General features: G+C 44.2%; 1 protein-coding gene across 8 annotated transcripts in view; it reads right to left on the bottom strand.

Moving 5' to 3' along the window:
- The window catches only part of SLC22A18 (solute carrier family 22 member 18), a 123,980-nt gene that overhangs the window by 19,290 nt on the left and 85,907 nt on the right, over positions 1-18,783 (bottom strand). For all 8 annotated transcript variants that reach the window (XM_034770249.1, XM_034770247.1, XM_034770253.1 and 5 more), the window contains 2 exons: positions 16,478-16,585; positions 8,350-8,450 (listed from right to left, as the gene is read on the bottom strand). In XM_034770249.1, the coding sequence (XP_034626140.1) occupies positions 8,350-8,450; positions 16,478-16,585 (209 nt within the window). The remainder of the gene's footprint in view (positions 1-8,349; positions 8,451-16,477; positions 16,586-18,783) is intronic.

Here is an 18,783-nt window from a genome sequence, read left to right on the forward strand (position 1 = left end):
TTTGTTGTCTTTTCATCAGGTAGATTTTCCCCAGGCTTACCTGGCTATAATTAAAAACCCAATCCTTTAATCATCTGTTTGTTGCCCAGAAGAGAAAGCTAGAGGGACAGAGGATACATAATGTAAATCTTTCCTCCCAGAGACAGTCTCTCGAATAATCCGGTAACAACTTGTTGCCTCCCAAAGCTGTGCAGTTGGAGAGACAATTTGTTTGACAAGAAGAGATAAATTTAGTCAAGGGACCAGACTGACTGTGTGTGTAATTTCCCCGCCCCCCTTAATTTTAAAATCACATCTGGTGCTTAGATATCAGTTACTTGCCAGCAACTCCAGGTGCTTCATTTGCCTAATCTTTGCAGCATGTTCAGAGCAGATACTATGCTACAAGCTTTCCAGCATCATGCCCTAGACCAGGGGTTCCCCACCTTTTTCTTTCTGAGTCCTCCCCTCCCTCCCCCTGCCAACATGCTATAAAAACTCCACAGCCCACCTGTGCCACAATAACTGGTTTTCTGCATATAAAAGCCAGGGACAGCACTAGGGAGTAGCAAGCAGGGCAATTACCTGGGGCCTCATGCCACAGGGGTTGCCACAAAGCTACATTGTTCAGGCTTCGGCTTCAGCCCCGGGTGGTGGGGCTCAGAGCCTGGGCTTCACCCCATGCAGCAGGACTTTGGTTTCTGCCCTGGGCCCCAGCAAGTCTAATGTTGGCCCTGCTTGGCGGCCCCCTGTGAAACCTACTCACAGCCCCCCAGCAGGCCTCAGACCCCTGGTTGAGAACCACTGCCCTAGACTTTCTCCATTTACTGAGGTTTACAATTCTATAGAAAACTGGAACATAAAAGCTTTCCTATCAGGCCAGCTTCAACCAACTGTGCAGTGTAAAATGACGTTCTGGAGAGAAAGGGGATAAAATTTACACCTCCAAGCAAAAATTCTCATAGGAGCCAGGTCTACACTAATACTTGTGCTGACATAGCTGTTTCGGTCAGGCACATGTCTCATGATAGACATGGCTGTGCCAGCAAAAGCCCCTGCTGTAGATGTAGTTATATCAGCAAAAAAGTGTGCTTTTACTAGTAAAGCTTAATTTGCTCAGTGGGGTGGGGAAAGGGTTGGAATATGCTATGCCGGCAAAAACTGCATCCCCACTAGAAGCACTTTGCCAGTATAGTATGAAGCATGCCTAGTGTAGACATGGGCTCAGTAAATGTACTTTGAAGGAGGTTTTGTTCACATCTTTTCTGTGATGAGACCACTCTGAAATCAGAACCTGGCTGAGAATGGTTGTGTGTTTCCGAAGGCACTCCAAGCCCTTGACTAAATACCCTACAGTGATCAGCTCTCTATGCCTGCTGTAACATATTGCAGGTTTTAGGGAATCTCCTTGACACAAGCTGAGTAGTGTGGAGGTGGCTGCTTGCAAAACTCTTGACCTCATTTCATTATCTTCAATCAGAAGTTCCCTTTTGGATTTATATTGGCATAACCATAAGTAATTATACATCATCATGATACAACAACTTCCGTATTACTCTAGACCCATGGCTTTCTTCCATTAAGCTACCCACGCTACTTTCACCTAATTGCCAGACCTCAGCAATTCCAGTTTTGGTCATATCCAGTTCCTGAGTGGCTTTTTCATCTCCCAGTCAAATAATTATTTGTTTTTGTTACCTTTAAGACACTGCATTCCAGAACCCTCTTCTCATTTTCTGATCTTATTTCACTCTTCCTTTTTCCAGACCTCAACTTTCTCCCCTTTTCCCCCATTACTTAGCTTTATTTTACAGCTGCACAGCACTTTCCAATATCCTGTGTTATTAAATTGTGATCTTTGCTTAACGGGGAACAGATGTATCTGAAAATAAGTTCTAAACAGCCATTAAAAAAAAAAAGGTTAAAACAACCCAACTTACCCTTGCTGTTAGAAACCATGATCCAAAGCCCAGTGAAGCCAATGGAAAGACTTCTTCAATGGGAGATTGAGCAGGCCCACATAATGCTCTTTATTTGTAGATGTCAACGTGCTTCACAAAAGAAGGTAAATATCATTACCTTCATTTCAAAGGTGGGGCGACAGAAACACAGACCATTTAAGCAACTTGCCCACGGTCAAAATATGGGTCAGTGGCATTGCTTGGAACAGAATTGAGGTCTCCTCCTGTCCAGTACCCTATCCACTACTCCACATTACTGAGGTTTTCTGGAGAGGACATTCCTGGGCTAGATCCACAACTGGTGGAGCATCAAGTTACACCAGCTAAGGTTCGGGCTCTTGTAGCTGAATACCAAGGAAAAGAGGATGAGATAATTTGAGACCTTAACTTATTTGTTGAGCCAATTAATGATACACAAGCTTCGTGCCAAAGAGGTCTCTCTGATGGGTGTTGCTCTACGAGACATGGAACGTTTAGTTTTGATCAGATTGCAAGTACTCGATTGGGGCAGATTCCCTCATTAAATTTTAGAAGATGCCTTTTTAAAATAAATCTATTTTGTTAAAATTTTAAAGAAAAACTCGGAATGAAGATGCACCAGAGCCCTGGGCTATGGAATAAGAAAAGAGATCCCATACATTAGAAATGATTTAAGGTACTATTGTATAGCGAGACAGTTGTATTTAAAAATGTGGCCTGGAAGTGTGGCTTCTTAATAAGGCCAGAGAATCAGTGGTCCTCACAACAGTGTATCACTGAAGACAATGCTGGCATGAGACTTGTTGACCCTAGCCATGTGGCATGTGACACAAACACAGCTGGTAATGCTCATCTGACCCATTTACAACAAACACAGGTTGAGTTCAGACTGCTGCCTTTCTGCTTTGCAACCGGGGCTGAACTGCACTTGCCTAAGTAGTATATATCAGTGCACTGTGGGAAAATCATGACATTGACATGACAAGCTACATTGCTCAGGCTTCGGCTTCAGCCCCGGGTGGTGGGGCTCAGAGCCTGGGCTTCACCCCATGCACTATAGTGCCTCCGTATGGGAGAGAGTGCCCAGAGGACATGCACCAGCACAACCTGGGCCCATGCACTCTGGGATATTCTACAGCACAGAGAGAGGGGGAAGGAAGGAAGTCTAGCCAAACTGGTTACACAGGCTCACATGGTGTTGGGAGGGAATTCCCTTCTATACGGCAAAAGAAAAATTGTGCCAAAGCAATTACAAGATGACAGCAGCATGGCAGACAATGGTTACTAATCAAGTATGAACCACGTGGGACTTTGAGGACACAATCTGTGGTCAGAGCCAATCATGCCACCAACTGGATACAAGCAATATTAAAACTTACAGTGTAAGGCCTCCGCTGAAGTTTTGCTCATTGGTAGAACAAATATGAGTGACCCTAAGGGGCAAAATGAGTCAGACCATCACAGGTGAGGGAGGCTCCCTGGCTGCAGTTATGCTGCATAAGTTGTGTGTGTGTGGGAGCCTGGACTCACAGGGCTGTTGAAGGGATGCATAGTAGGGAACCCGGCACTACAGAGGCTCCCTGTGCACCAAGGAGCAGTTGAAGATATGACAAGATACTGATCAAGGCTTTAAATCTGTTTACTAAATGGCAGGGATGGAGCGGTGCTAGTACAGTCCTCCCACTGCCACAGGAGTGCCGCGGGGCTCTATCAGGCTCCAAGGACTAGCTCTACATCTGCTCTACAACCTGGGAAGGAGAATTCTGTTCTCCCTTGGCCTGGGCCCTGGGTCTCTGGATGTAGCCCTATGGGTACGTCTACAGTGTTTTCAAACCTGTGGCAGTGAGTCGGAGAGCATGGGTCCACAGACTTGGGCTTGCGCTACGGCTCTACAAACTGCTATGCAAAGATACGGGCTGGGAGTCTGAAGACCAGGGTGGGGGATGGCTTTCAGAGCCCAAACTCCAGCCTGACTCGTGACTTCAGAGTGCTGGCTACACAGCTGTTTTTAGAGTGTTAGACCAAACTCTGCTAGCCCAACTCTGTAGACCTGGGCTCTGAGACTTGCTGAGGCAGGTTTTGAAACATAGTGTCGGCATACCCTACGTGGCCATGCTGTGATTCAGTGGCACTAAATCCAGTTTGGATCTTTGGATCAATCTGCCTGCACAGAGGTGATCGGTATTACCTACCAGCTGGTCAGCTTTGTGCTTGTCTAGGCGAACTGGGAATCACACCACCCAATTCAAATGCAGACATACCCTGAGTGTCTCTGCATTGCTCGGCGAGAGGTGGAAGCAAAGTCGACGGGGGATCCCGCGCCGCGAGGACACGAAGTAAGTAATTCTAAGTCGATCTAAGATATGTCGACTTCAGCTACGCTATTCTCGTAGCTGAAGTTGCGTATCTTAGATCGACCCCCCCCCACTAGTGTAAACCAGGCCTTAGAGGTAGGCAACATGAGAAATATTTTCTGTCAAATATCCTCCCCCCAGCTTGACACAAAGCTATTTTTATAGCTTTTAAGCTATTTCCTTTCCTAATGCTTTAGGCCAGTGCTTGAACTGGATGAGTGATGCCCCGGGGGGGGGGGAGGGTAGAGGAGGGGGATTTATTTATGTCTCCACTTCTCACTTGCTGCAGGCTAAAAAAGGGAGAAATGTTTGAAGACAAAAAAAAAAAAAAAGACAGTGTAAACAGTTGAAGTATAATATCTTCGGGTTGGGGGAAGGGAAGGAAGAGGACCCTATCAGTTTTTGAAAGGATTGGGGGCAATAACCATCACTCCCTGTGGGAGGGTTGAAGGGGGGCAGAGCCATTATTTTTTGTGTGGGAGAAAAATATCAGTATTGCCAACCACAAGGATTCAAAAACCAGGGGTCAGCTCTCCAAAGTAAAGAGATTTGCTTAAAAACCTTGAGTTTAACATTATATATAAATATAGATATAGGATATATATAAAATTCTTTTTATTTGCCTTCCAGATTTTGAGCCGTGAGGGATCATGTTTTGAAGCTTTTCACTGCAGCCAGGAAAGCTAGAAACTACTTAAAAAAACAACAACATAATCCTGAGATTCTCCTTCAATCACATGACTCCAGGAGCTGGGGCTTTAAGAAAGGCCTCAGATATCATGAGACTCACGATAAAATTGCAAGAACTGGTAATGCTGCATCTGATTGCATTTTTGGGACTGGGTGGGTCGATAAGGGCCATACCGTCACTTGCTTCCCTCCTGCAAATCTGCACCCTTCTCTAGCCCCTGTGTGTGTGGAATGTGTACAAAGAACACAGGCAAACAACAAATGCTGTTCTCTTCCCAGTAGACCAGCTGCTTTATTGTTTCTGAAACACAATGGGTGTGTGTGTTTGGCTTTCCTTATAACGAAACCATTTTGTTTTGAATATACACTGAGAGATTTAAAGTAAACACTGCTTGATTTCCCCCCCCTCATTCATTTCTGTGATGTCAGCATCTACCTTTCTACTCTATTCCTTGAAAATGAACAAAGCACAGGACCATAGATCGTACATATGGATAAAAGGGAGTCTCCTGCATCATCTTTAATCTGCAGAGCTCCTCAAAGCAAGTTAGACAGACATTTTATAGAGAGCAAAATAAGGAAACGAGAAATCTAATCTGTAGCTGAGGATCAAACTGATGTGGTTCATTGAAAAGTACATTACATTGGTTATGAATAAGGCTTTAATTTACTCAATGAAGTAGGGAGTCCATTCAGCAGTTATTCATCAGCATTCATCCATTTAGAGAGGTGGAATTCACTTGCACCTTAATCACACGCATATCAATATCAACCATTATACCACAGAAACAAATATATCTGAAATGCCAATCTAAAGAAAGGTGTAGGTACACAAATAAAAGGGCTCTGCTGGACAGACTTAGCACACCTGCAATAAACTCAGTAGAAAGTAATTAAAAAATCAACTCCATTATGGACACTGTCTACATCAGATACCTTGGACTGTTTTATTTAAAGACCTGATCTGAACAGAAAACACAATTCTTGCTAAGTATCAGCATATTTTAAGCCCGATTCTCAGGTGGTAGAGCTACACCGATTTACATCAGCTGAAGATTTGGTCCTGCTTACCTAAAACTTGTAAAAGTTAGCTACAAAGTAAAAAAAAAAAATCAAACTTGACTTGTTCCTAGATTTCTGAATAGGATTCTCTTACTAATCAGGCTGGTGGAGGGGTGGGGTTGGGAAAGCAGAGGAACCAGTTTTAACATTATTTGCTTGCTTCCCTAGAGAATTTTCTTGGTGCTTTTGGCTCAATGCCAATATCCCACAATGGGACATCACAAAAAACTGAAGTCTCACTGCAGCCCACAAAACCCATGGTATTTGTGATGTGCAGAATGATGCGTTCAAGGATACAGTCAATGAAGCAGCATAGTTCCATTTCATGGATGGAAAAAGAATTACCAAAAAGGCTGCTTAAACATAATTTCTGTTAAAAAATTAACATCTGCAAACACGTAGCAGGTATAGAGTTTACTAATAGACATGGTTTTATTGGCTTTGGTGGGACTATGCCTGATTATTAAGCACTATAGCCAGCAGTAATTGTTTGCAGGACCAGATCTTTGGTTAGCATAGAAATCCAATTATTATCAGTATTAGAAAATACAGTGGCACCTAAAGACCCCAACCAAGACCGAAGCCCAATTATCATAAGCACCGTATAGACACACAGTGATAGACAGTCCCCTGCCAAAGGGCTTGCAATCTAAATAGTGTAAAATAGCAATGATAGTTCTTTTGTCTATCACCATTTTACAGATAGGGAAACTGAGGCACAGAGCAATTTAGTGACTTGTCCAAAGTCACACACGAACTCTGTGGCAGAGCCAGGAATTGAACTCTGATTTCCTAAGCCCTAGTTCAATGCTCTAAACCCAAGACAATAATTTAGGGTAGAACTTAACTCTCATTTTTACCTATAAACCAACTGTTGATATTTCTGCAGTCTTAAGTCTCTTCCTCTCTTCTGAGAAAACTTTGGGCTGGTCTACACTAGTGGGGGGGATTGATCTAAGATACGCAACTTCAGCTACGTGAATAGCATAGCTGAAGTTGAAGTATCTTAGATCGATTTACCTCGGGTCCTCACGGCGCGGGATCGACAGCCGCGGCTCCCCCGTTGACTCCGCTACCGCCTCTCGCTCTGGTGGAGTTCCGGAGTCGACGGGAAGCACCTTTGGGGATCGATTTATCGCATCTAGACGAGACGTAATAAATCGATCCCCGATAGATCAATTATTACCTGCCGATTCGGTGGGTAGTGAAGACGTACCCTTTGGTACAGTACAGTACCTTTTGATTTTGTCTCCTTTACCAACTAGCATAGCTGAATCTTCCCACTTCCTCACTCTCCTCTCCTACTGGCTGTATTCCATTGACAATTTCTTCCTCGTTACAGTTTTTGTAATGCACTAGTCAGTCATGCTCATTTCCACAGAGTGGATAGGATTCCTTTCTCCGTAGTCAAGGCCTCTATAAAAATACTAGGTCAGATCATCCACTGGCATAAGCTGGCAGAGCTCTGCTGAAGTAAATGGAGCTCTGCCAATTTATACCAGCTAAGGATGTGTCCCATTGAGTTTAGAGCAAGAGCTACACTTTTGCTGTGCAAGCTAGGACAACATGTCAGTTCAACACTGGACTGCATCCATGGCCTAAAACTCAATGACAAAAGTCGTCAAGTGGAAGAACGTTTTCCAGAGACACTCCATTCTCGACTACTATCCAAAAGTGTGGAAAAAATGCTTAATTATAATTATTTTCTAGGTTCCAGACAAATTATCTAGTCAGTGCAATCCACAGCCAAGAATTACATTTCACAAGTATTACCCAAATGGTTTTAATGGTAATCCTCTGCCTGAAGCAATCCTAGTTTACTGCAGCAGAAAGGGTGATTAAGTGCATGATTAGATACTAGCTAGGAAGCAGGTGGGACTTTCTTCAGCGCACCTGGTGGATCAGTTGCCTGGAGCTTTTGCAGGTCTTGGCAAAGTCTTGACTGCTATGGGCTGTGTGTCTTAGGGCTAGTCTACACTAGAAGCGCTATATCGGCGCAGCTGCACTGATGACGCTCTATGCGGACGGGATAATTAGCATCATTACTCCACCTCCAATAGAGGTGGATACTGTGTTGGCAGGAAAGCATCTCCCGCCAACATAGCACCAGTGTGGACAGCGCTTAGGTCACTGTAACTGGCATCGCTCAGGGGGGTGTCTTTTCCACACCCCTGAGCAACATATGTTATATCAACATAAGTGATAGCGTAGACCTGCCCATATGCACTAATTGAATCTAGCTAAAAAGTGGAGGTTCTCCTGACAGCACTTGGCTGCCACATGACAGACACAGCAGGTCTGATTATATTGTCATATCCACTTACCATTTGAAGAACACCAAAATATGACATCAGATATCCAGTCTGTGCTGCCTCCAGCCCAAAGAAATTCATAGAGATGATGGAAAACATAACCAGGAACAAACCTACAGAGTGTATTAAAAAGAAAATACCTTTAATGGGTATTGGAATATATTTACAGTGCAAGTAAAGGGCCACACCCTGCTTAGTTATCACTGATGTAAAGGCAGTGGAGTTGCTCTACATTAATGCTGAATGCAGACAAAAAATATACTTTGGGTTTAAAAAAAAAATCTTTCACCATTTCAACTATTGCCTTTAAAAATGTAACTTAGAGGAAGTTAGATACAATCATGCTGATTAGTGGATGCAGTTCACAAGGTTTTATTAGGTCAGACATGCTAACCTTTAGGATAGCACAAGAAAAAAAATTTTTTGTTCAGGCAAGATTGTAACCAGGGGATAATTCCTCATTCTTTTTGCCTAACTTCAGATTTTCACCATTGGATTTGGGGTCTCAGAAACAGTCTAGGGACAGGAGATTAAATACAGTGGTTTCACTGTGCACTGGGTGAATGACTTCATTGGTACGTGGAGTTTCTGTCTCTCATGCATCTCTAATGTTGTCAGCACAGAGAGGCAGTCAAAGAAGCATGGATGGCCTCAGCCCACAGTGGGTCTGCTTTTCAATTACTGTATTTTACACACACACACACACACACACACACACACACACACACACACACACACACACACACACCCCTACAGACCAGTACATAATAAGTAGATATTTGCCACAAAATAAAAGTACAGCAAAGGATGTCTGAGGATGACAGTTTGCTGGCAAACGACTCACTAACTCAGCTACAGCAGAAGGATTTTGCCCACATTTCCTGTGACGCTGAGAAGGATTATAATTATCGGTCTATAATGCTGTACACTCACAGGGGTTCACTTTGTCCACCTGTTACAAGCATACAACTAGATTATTTTCACTTGTAGCTTTAGAGGCATTTAGACAGGGAAATATATTTTTCAATGGAAGTCCACAAAAACAAGATGTTTACTAAAGGCTATTTTGTACAGAGCGTACTGTCACACATATTAGACCAGTTCCTCAGTGGGTGTAAATCAGTGGAACTACAGTACACCAATTCACTCCAAATGAACATCTGGCCTATTGACCACATCAATTCATAACTTTTCCAGTGGTCTGTCTTGGCTGACAGACAGAACTAAGATGGCTGCTGAAGTTCCATCCACTGTCCACCTTACACTGCTTGCGATGTAAAGCTAGACAATGTATTTGACAGCTATTGGCTAGCATTAGGAGTTGGGAGAAAGGTGTGTTCACTATGACCAGAATTTTCAGAGGAGCTGAGCACTCACAGTCAGGGCCAGACTTCCAGAAGACATTTTTTAAAACTTAAACTGACCTTTATGTAGGTGCCTAAATTGGAGCTGAACTGCTTTGAAAATCTGGACCAAACTGTGGCTACTGAGCTCTTGAAAATCTGCCTGTGCCCTCTTTTGAAAATCTGGTCCAAGAAGAACAAGTGATGAGCCTTGCACAGTAGAAAGTGTATACATGGCTTGGGAGACTCAATAAAAACTGGGAAATTTGGGGTAACATTTTAAAAAGGGGCTAAGTGACTTAGGTTCCTAAGTCCCATTTTCAAATGTGATTTGGGCACTTAGAAAACTAAGTCCCATTGACTTTCCGTGAGATTTAGGCCTATGACATGTGGTTTGGGGTGTCTCAATTTTGGGGTTCCTAATTTCACATACCTTAAAGGAGTCTGAATTTCAGAACGTGCTGAGCATTCACCCTCTGAAAATCAGACCCTTGTAAGGGGTCTCAAGTTAGGTACCCAAAAACTGAAGCACCAAAAATCACTCGTCACTTTTTAAAATCTTGGCCTAAGTCCATTTTGGAAAGGTGATTTAGACTCTCACGTAATGACCTACAGCTAAATTATCAAAGGTATTTAGGTACCTAAATATGCAGATAGGCAAATAGTGGGATTTTCAGAAGTGCAGTAGTCCCCTTGATTTCAAAGGGAGTTAGGTGCCCAGGTGCTTTGCAAAATCCTACTGGGGCCTATCTGCATCCTTAGGCGCCAAAATATCTTTGAAAATCTGGACCCGAAGACACTTTTGAACATTTTACCCTTGGTCGGTTTTGCTTTCTCTCTCTTTTACTTACTACATTTTAATGGGGCATTTTTCCCCCCGCATAAGTTGAGAATGAAGCACTGTCATGTAGTAAAATACCCCACCTTGTTCTTAGACTGGCAGATATTCCCACTATTAGAGGTACCCAAACTATACCAGTCCATCTGTCCATCACCACCCTGCCTTAAATGTACCTCACTTAGGAAGGTACTTATTAGCCCACATAAGTTAATTTTAGTGAGTAACCACTGCCGACTTGCCTCTATATACATTACAAACTTGTTTACAATGTAAATAGAAGCAGGTCTGTAATTTAGACGAATTAACTAATATAATTATATGGTTGCAGTAGTGAGATGAAGGTAGATGAGAGTTTAGCCTCAAGCAGTGAGGTGCAAATAAGTGGACAACAGCCAAATCACCTTAGGCTGTAATCATCAGGTCAGTAACTTGATGTGAGACCTGAAAAGTGAAGTTAGATGTTGCTAGAGATTTAATAGGTGAAGTTCTTCTGTGTCAACCAGCTACTTTCCCAGTATGGCACTGTGCTTCTGGAGGGACAGTCTTTCCAATGAAACATAAGATGAGACCCTAGGCACTCAGGATTGTTAAAAGTTCCCATGACATTTTTTTTCAAGTGTTAGAATATTAGCCACTGTGTCCTGTCCAAATCCCATCTTAATTAATTATATTTTGCCTACCTGACAGTTCCCCTTTAGTTTTTGAATGGCATTGTTATTCTTTGTTTTCCCCTGTAAATATGGTACATTGCTGCTTGTGCAGAATGGCTGCCATGTTCCACCCCATAGGATGATGCATTTCGGCAGTGGGTGACTAATTCTGAGATATAAAGTGCATCTTCGGATTCTTTTGGAAGAAAGTTGCTACATGTGGTACATATGAGGCATTATGTTGTAGATGGCACAGAACTACAGCCTCAGGGTTACACAGTGACATTTTAAAAGTTAAAAATAATACCATAAGCAACACCTTGAAATTAGGAATCCCCTTAAAAATATCACTTTACAATCCTGCCTGTTTTGTAAAACAGAATAATTCTATGAATTTTCCATTAGGCGAGTGTAGTTAAAGGCAAGTAACATTTTTGGAAGAGTTAAGGGAATTGCATTTTTCCTTTGGCCTTCCTTGCATACTGTTCTTTTCTCCAGTGGGTTTTCTTTGGACAGGGGTGTTAGACTACACAGAACTCAGCATCTCCAGTCAATGCCAAGTGCATGCAAGAAGAGAAACGCAGAACTTCCTTACTTAGAAATCCTTCACAGATTCCTATAGAAGACAGTGAGTCTTGTTTATTATATGTCAGGACATTTTCCAGGGAATATTAAAAACATTTTGTCAAGCCCAGAAAGGCTGAAATGCCATCTCTCTCTTTCAGCCACTCCTAGTAAATCTCCTTTGATATGCAAGTTAAGTTTAATGTTACTTAGACATCAAGAATCATTTTTAAAAGGGCCTCCTCCTTTTTTGAGACTTTGCAAAAGTTGTGCACACATCCACCTAACACAGTTCCTGTGTCCATAAATTGGCACTTTCCCAATATCTTTAGGCACACAAAAGTGAAGCCTTGAAATTGCATGGTCCAGAGGGATGGTACTGATAATTTGCACAATTAGCAAAAAGAACACTCAAGAGTTTCCAAGTGAAAAACGCACACCAAATTATTGAGTTCATCCCTTCCTGAGTTCAGGGCCCTGTCCCCTACAAAAGATTGTGACCACTGCATTAGATTCTGCCCCTCTCCTTATGTCACAAGTAGTAGGATGAGCAGATTATTTGTACATGCACAGGCGGGCCAGCTGCTTCCTGACACAACATATGGGAGGAGAAAGGGTTGTACCATTCAGTGAGGAGGAGGAATATTCATTAATAAGCAGCACAGCCATACAGAACAGGACGCCATCACAGCCTCAGAAACAACTCTGACATCATAATCAAAAAGGCAGACAAAGGAGGTGCTGTTGTCATCATGAATAGGTCAGAATATGAACAAGAGGCTGCTAGGCAACTCTCTGACACAACACTCTACAGGCCATTACCCTCTGATCCCACTGAGGGTTACCAAAAGAAACTACACCATCAGCTCAAGAAACTCCCTGAAGAAGCACAAGAACAAATCTACACATACACACCCCTAGAGCCCCAACCAGGCGTATTCTATCTGCTACCCAAGATCCAAAAACCTGGGAATCCTGGAGGCTCCATCATCTCAGGCATTGATACCCTGACAGCAGGATTGTCTGGCTATGTGGACTCTCTCTTCAGGCCCTACACTATCAGCACTCCCAGCTATCTTCGAGACACCACTGACTTCCTGAGGAAACTATAATCCATTGGTGGTCTTCCAGAAAACACCATCCTAGGCACTATGGATGTAGAAGCCCTCTACACCAACATTCCACACAAAGATGGACTACAAGCCGTCAGGAACAGTATCCCTGATAATGTCATGGCAAACCTGGTGGCTGAACTTTGTGACTTTGTCCTCACCTACAACTATTTCAGATTTGGGGACAATTTGTACCTTCAAATCAGCGGGACTGCTATGGGTACCTGCATGGCCCCACAGTATGCCAACATTTTTATGGCTGACTTAGAACAATGCTCCCTCAGCTCTCGTCCCCTAACTCCCCTACTCTACTTACACTACATTGATGACATCTTCATCATCTGGACCCCTGGGAAAGAAGCCCTTGAGGAATTCCACCAGGATTTCAACAATTTCCACCCTACCATTAACCTCAGCCTGGAACAGTCCACACAAGAGATCCACTTCCTGGACACTACAGTGCAAATAAGCGATGATCACATAAACACCACCCTATACCGGAAATCTACTGACCACTATACTTACCTACATGCCTCCAGCTTTCATCCAGACCACACCACACGATCCATTGTCTACAGCCAAGCTCTAAGATACAACTGCATTTGCTGCAATCACTCAGACAGAAACAAACACCTACAGGATCTCTATCAAGCGTTCTTAAAACTACAATACTCACCTGCTGAAGTGAAGAAACAAATTGACAGATCCAGAAGGGTACCCGGAAGTCACCTACTACAGGACAGGCCCAACAAAGAAAGTAACAGAACGCCACTAGCCGTCACCTTCAGCCCCCAACTAAAACCTCTCCAGTGCATTGTTACCTGAAATTGGGCCAGCTAGTAAGCTTAGGGAGGACTAATGACCCACCAGAGTTTGGCAGAAAGCAGCACGTTTATTATTCTGATAGCTAAGCTCAAAAGAAGGGTGGGGGTCACACTCACACTCGCATACTCATGCTCCCAGGACAGGCACAGCACTGGAGATGTTAGGATCCTTGAAGGTAAGTGTCCCACAGCGCAGTGATGGACGATGTGATGAAGGTAAGTCTTCCCGAGGCATGATGGAATGCAACGCGGAGAACCACTGGCCAGGCAGTCCTCACGGGAGGTACAAGCTTGTGAGTGCACTTCTGAGCACATGGCCCCTTCCCCTTTTAAGGATCTGCTCCTCATGGCCTGCGACTAGAGATGCCTTGGCTGCGCCAGGTTGGTCACACTCCACCTCCGGCAGTGTCCATGCAGCGTCCATGCATTGGGTGTGTGATCACTACCTAATTAGAGTCCCAGACACCTTGTCTACCTGGAAGTTCTTCTGATCTTCCAGCTGTTCAACCAGCCCATTCATCCCAGAAGCATTCCAGGAGGGAGGGGGAGGGGGAAAGCCACTTCACAGGTATTCAGAGAGGGAGAGGAGACAAAAGGGGCGGTGGAAGTGTAACAGACCTTTTGAGAATACAGGTTATACATAGCATACAGATCACTGGTGCTCCTACAACACGCATCATGAAGGATCTACAACCTATCCTGAAGGATGATTCCTCACTCTCACAGACGTTGGGAGACAGGCCAGTCCTCACTTACAGACAGCCCCCTAACCTGAAGCAAATACTCACCAGCAACTACACACCACACAACAAAAATACTAACCCAGGAACTTATCCCTGCAACAAACCCCATTGCCAACTCTGTCCGCATATCTATTCAAGGGACACCATCATAGGACCTAACCACATCAGCCACACCATCAGGGGCTCATTCACCTGCACATCTACCAATGTGATATGTGCCAGCAATGCCCCTCTGCCATGTACATTGGCCAAACCGGACAGTCTCTATGCAAAAGAATAAATGGACACAAATCAGACATCAAGAATTATAACATTCAAAAACCAGTCGGAGAACACTTCAATCTCCCTGGACACTCAATAACAGACTTAAAAGTGGCAATTCTTCAACAAAAAAAACCTTCAAAAACAGACTCCAATGAGAAACTGCAGAACTGGAATTAATTTGCAAACTGGACACCATCAAGTTAGGCCTTAATAAAGACTGGGAGTGGATGGGTCACTACAAAAACTAATTTCCCCATACTAATTTTCCCCTACTGTTACTCACACCTTCTTGTCAACTGTTTGAAATGGGCTACCCTGATTACACTGGCCTCATTACCACTACAAAAGTGATTTTTCCTCCCTTGGTATTCTACTGTTGAGAATAGCCCACTTCCACTTTAATGGAATTGTCTCGTTAGCACTGATGCCCCCAGTTGGTAAGGCAACTCTCATCTTTTCATGTACTGTATATATATACACACCTGCCTACTGTATTTTCCACTCCGGGCATCTGATGAAGTGGGTTTTAGCCCATGAAAGCTTATGCCCAAATAAATTTGCTAGTCTCTAAGGTGCCACAAGGATTCCTCATTGTTTTTGCTGAAACAGACTAACACAGCTACCACTCTGAAAACAGTCGCATAGTAGGGGAAGTCATAAAAGCTGTCAGCTTCCCTATATGTATGTATAAATGAATGCAGCCAGACATGAATGAATGCTGCTGGTCCAGCAATCTCTCTTCTCATTGTTGAAAATGTATCATTATTTTCTTATTATTTTATTTGTATTGCAGTGTTGATGCCAGTAGGCCTAGTGAACCAAGTTCTTCCATGTTTAAACTCTAATTGGCCTCAAAAGCCAAGGGCAGAAATTGGAATGTGTAAACAGCCAGTTATCAGTTACAAACTCCCTTCCCCTCATATCAGGTACCAAGCAATAATGATGAGGTTTGCATGTTTCTAGCTGGAGAAGGGGTAATAAATTAAGGGTAAACAAGACCAGATAACAGTTTAGAGGAGTGTTACTAACAAGCTATATTTATAGCCCTAGAATGATTTAACGGCTTAAATGTATAAACATGCCTTCGGTAGAGAGGGGAGGGGGAGTAGAGGGAGAGATAGAAGGGGGGGTGGTAGAGAGGGGGAGAGAGGGGGGGCTTAGTTGTAAAATGTATAAGAAGAGAGAAACTGTTTTTGCTAGTGTGCTTAATCTGAGACTTGCCTGTCTCCTTGCACCACTTTGAGATCTCAAATAAACTTTGTTTGCTTCTCCACCCCGGTATGTTTATTGGCACGAAGCACACTGGGCAATGAACCCTGCTGTTGCTGTCCTCGGGCCTCTGTGCCGGCAACAGCAGCAATGTCTAGAGGCCCCAACTGAGTCCCATTTTATTAGGTGCTGCACAAACAGTCTAGTCCATTCTCTGAGCTGAAGAACTTACAGACTAAATAGACAAGACAAACAAAGGATGGGAGAGATAAAGTTTCCTTACTCCCATTTTACAGATGGGGAACTGAGGCAGAGATAATATGTGATTTGCCCAAAGTCACACGAAAACCCATGGCAGGAAATTCGTTATAAATTCAACTTCAGATTTGGACCCTATATAATTGTGAGTGGCCTGTGCTGGAATATGCAACACTGAATATGGAATAGCTCCAGCAGAAAAAAAAATAGTCCTGCTTCCATTCTCCTTCACCAATGAGCAAATAATAAAGAGCTTTCAGATACACATGAAAAGCAACTCTACTGGATTTATACTTGTTATTTTAAATACTACGATGACCACAGAGAATTACCTGTAGGGAGTCCGGAAAGGACCTTGATTAAGAACACTTCCTTTACTCCCGGAAGCTTCAGCAGGCGTAGGATTTCTTTGAGACTAAACACACTGGACTGTGATGTGCCTATGAAAATGACGGACAAAATAATAGTCTATTTACAAGGAGTAGAAGCAGGAAACAAGAAACGATACATTATCTTATTACACTCACAACCAACTCTCCACAGGGAAAATTTCTTCCTTCTTCTCTGCATCATGGTTCTCCATTGCCTGTTTGGGTTTGGTTCTATGTGCATGGAACCCCACTACCATCAGGGGGATGTTGGTGTGCAGAGCAAAAGCAGAATATCCAATAGACATCTGCAGTGTGGGTCAGAGACAGGCAGAGCTGATGGGAGAGGACAATGCTGCATATGATTCAAAAACCTATAGCCCTTTCCCTTTTAGCATTCCCTCCAGCCCTTATAATTGGCCACACAGTGGGACAGTCTCATGACATTTCCACCTTCTCACCCATCCCAAATCTTTTTTTATTTTAGCTTCACATAGATTTTCCAGATTGTATCACAACTGATACAACTTGGAAAATGTGTGTGAAGATTGCACATAGAACCAAAGTCTGAAAGACGATGCACCATAAAATACCACACAGAAATAAATTACAAGGCCTGACACCTTTAAAGAAAAGATAACCCAAGCCAGATCTTCAGCTCGTATAAATCAGCCTTAAGCCATCAAAGTCACTGATTTACAGCAGCTGAAACTCCACCCATGACACTATTGACCAGGATGCTGTCCACTCGATCCACCGTGCACAGAACTCCCATTCAAAGGGGAGTTCCGAATGTGGAGGCCTTGCACATTGGGCCTTTTATGCACAATAATCCCCTTGCTAGAGCCACCTATGTACAATAGAGAATCGGTGTTCAGGCTGAGCTGTAAATATTCTTGGTTTTCTGGCCTTCGTGTTATCTGAAGAGTTTACTGGAATGTAATCCATATGGTTGAAATTCTTGTTTTTGCATTAGTGGGTTTTAAAAAAATCCTCTGAAAAGAGTTTCTGTGATTTGGCACAGGGGACTAGTGAATGCATAGGACTGGGCATTAAGTAGAGAAAACTCTAAGTTTAATGGAGTAGTGGAGGCTGGGTGAATGTCAGTGGAGAATTGAGCACTTCTGTAAACAAACTGGGTTGCAGCTGTTACAGCTATGGCAATTTCCTGGACAAACCTTACTGAATTAAGTTAAACCTTATTGAATTACGTTTAAGTATCTTAGAAGTTCATTGCAGTCACAAGTGCAAATGTTTATGTATAATTGTGGAATTGTATGCCATATTGCTAGGAGGGAAACGTGAGTACTGTAAACCCAAGAAGTGTTATGAGTGTCAAAGGACTCTTTAAAATGGGGTGGGCAAACTTTTTGGCCCAAGGGCCACATCTGGGTATGGAAATTGTATGGCGGGCCATGAATGCTCACGAAATTGGGGCTGGGGGTGCAGGCTCTGGGGTGGGACCAGAAATGAGGAGTTCAGGGTGCGGGAGGGGGCTCTGGGCTGGGGCAGGAGGTTGGGGTGTGGGAGGGGGACTGAGGGCTCCGGCTGGTGGTGAGGGCTCTGGAGTGGGGCTGGGGATGAGGTGTTTGGGGTGTAGGAGGGTGCTCCAGGCTGGGACCAAGGGGTTTGAAGTCTGGGAGGGGGCTCCAGGCTGGGGCAGTAGATTGGGGCACTGGGATGTGTGTGATGTAAGGGCTCTGGCTGGGGGTACAGCTTCTGGGGTGCAGGAGGGTGCTCCAGGCTGAGATCAAGGGGCTTGAGGTGCAGGAGGGGGCCAGGGGTGCAGGCTCCAGGAGGCACTTACCTCAAGCAGTTCCTGGAAGCAGTGGCATGTCCCCCCTCCAGCTCCTACAAGGAGGCGCAGTCAGGCAGCTCTGCGCACTGCCCTGTCCACAAATGCTGCCCCTGCAGTTCCCTTTGGCTGCAGTTCCCAGCCAATGGAAGCTGCGGGGGTGGTGCTTGGGGCAGAGGCAGCAGTAGTGTGCAGAGCCCCCTGACTGCCCCTACGCCTAGGAGCTGGAGGGGGGAAATGTCCCTTCTTCCGGGAGCTGCGTGCGGAGTGGTCCCCAACCCCCAGCTGGAGCGCAGGAGCGGGGAAGACCCAGACCCCGCTCCCCAGCAGAAGCTCAAGGGCCGGATTAAGTCAGCTGGAGGGCCAGATGTGGCCTGCGAGCCATAGTTTGCCCACCCCTGCTTTAAAACAATCTGCCAGATAAGAATGAACTTTCAGTCAAATGGGTTTCCTAGGAAATACTTGGGAGGAGGGG

Source organism: Trachemys scripta, chromosome 4, assembly GCF_013100865.1.
Source record: "Trachemys scripta elegans isolate TJP31775 chromosome 4, CAS_Tse_1.0, whole genome shotgun sequence".
In the NCBI taxonomy this organism is placed as follows: domain Eukaryota; kingdom Metazoa; phylum Chordata; order Testudines; family Emydidae; genus Trachemys; species Trachemys scripta.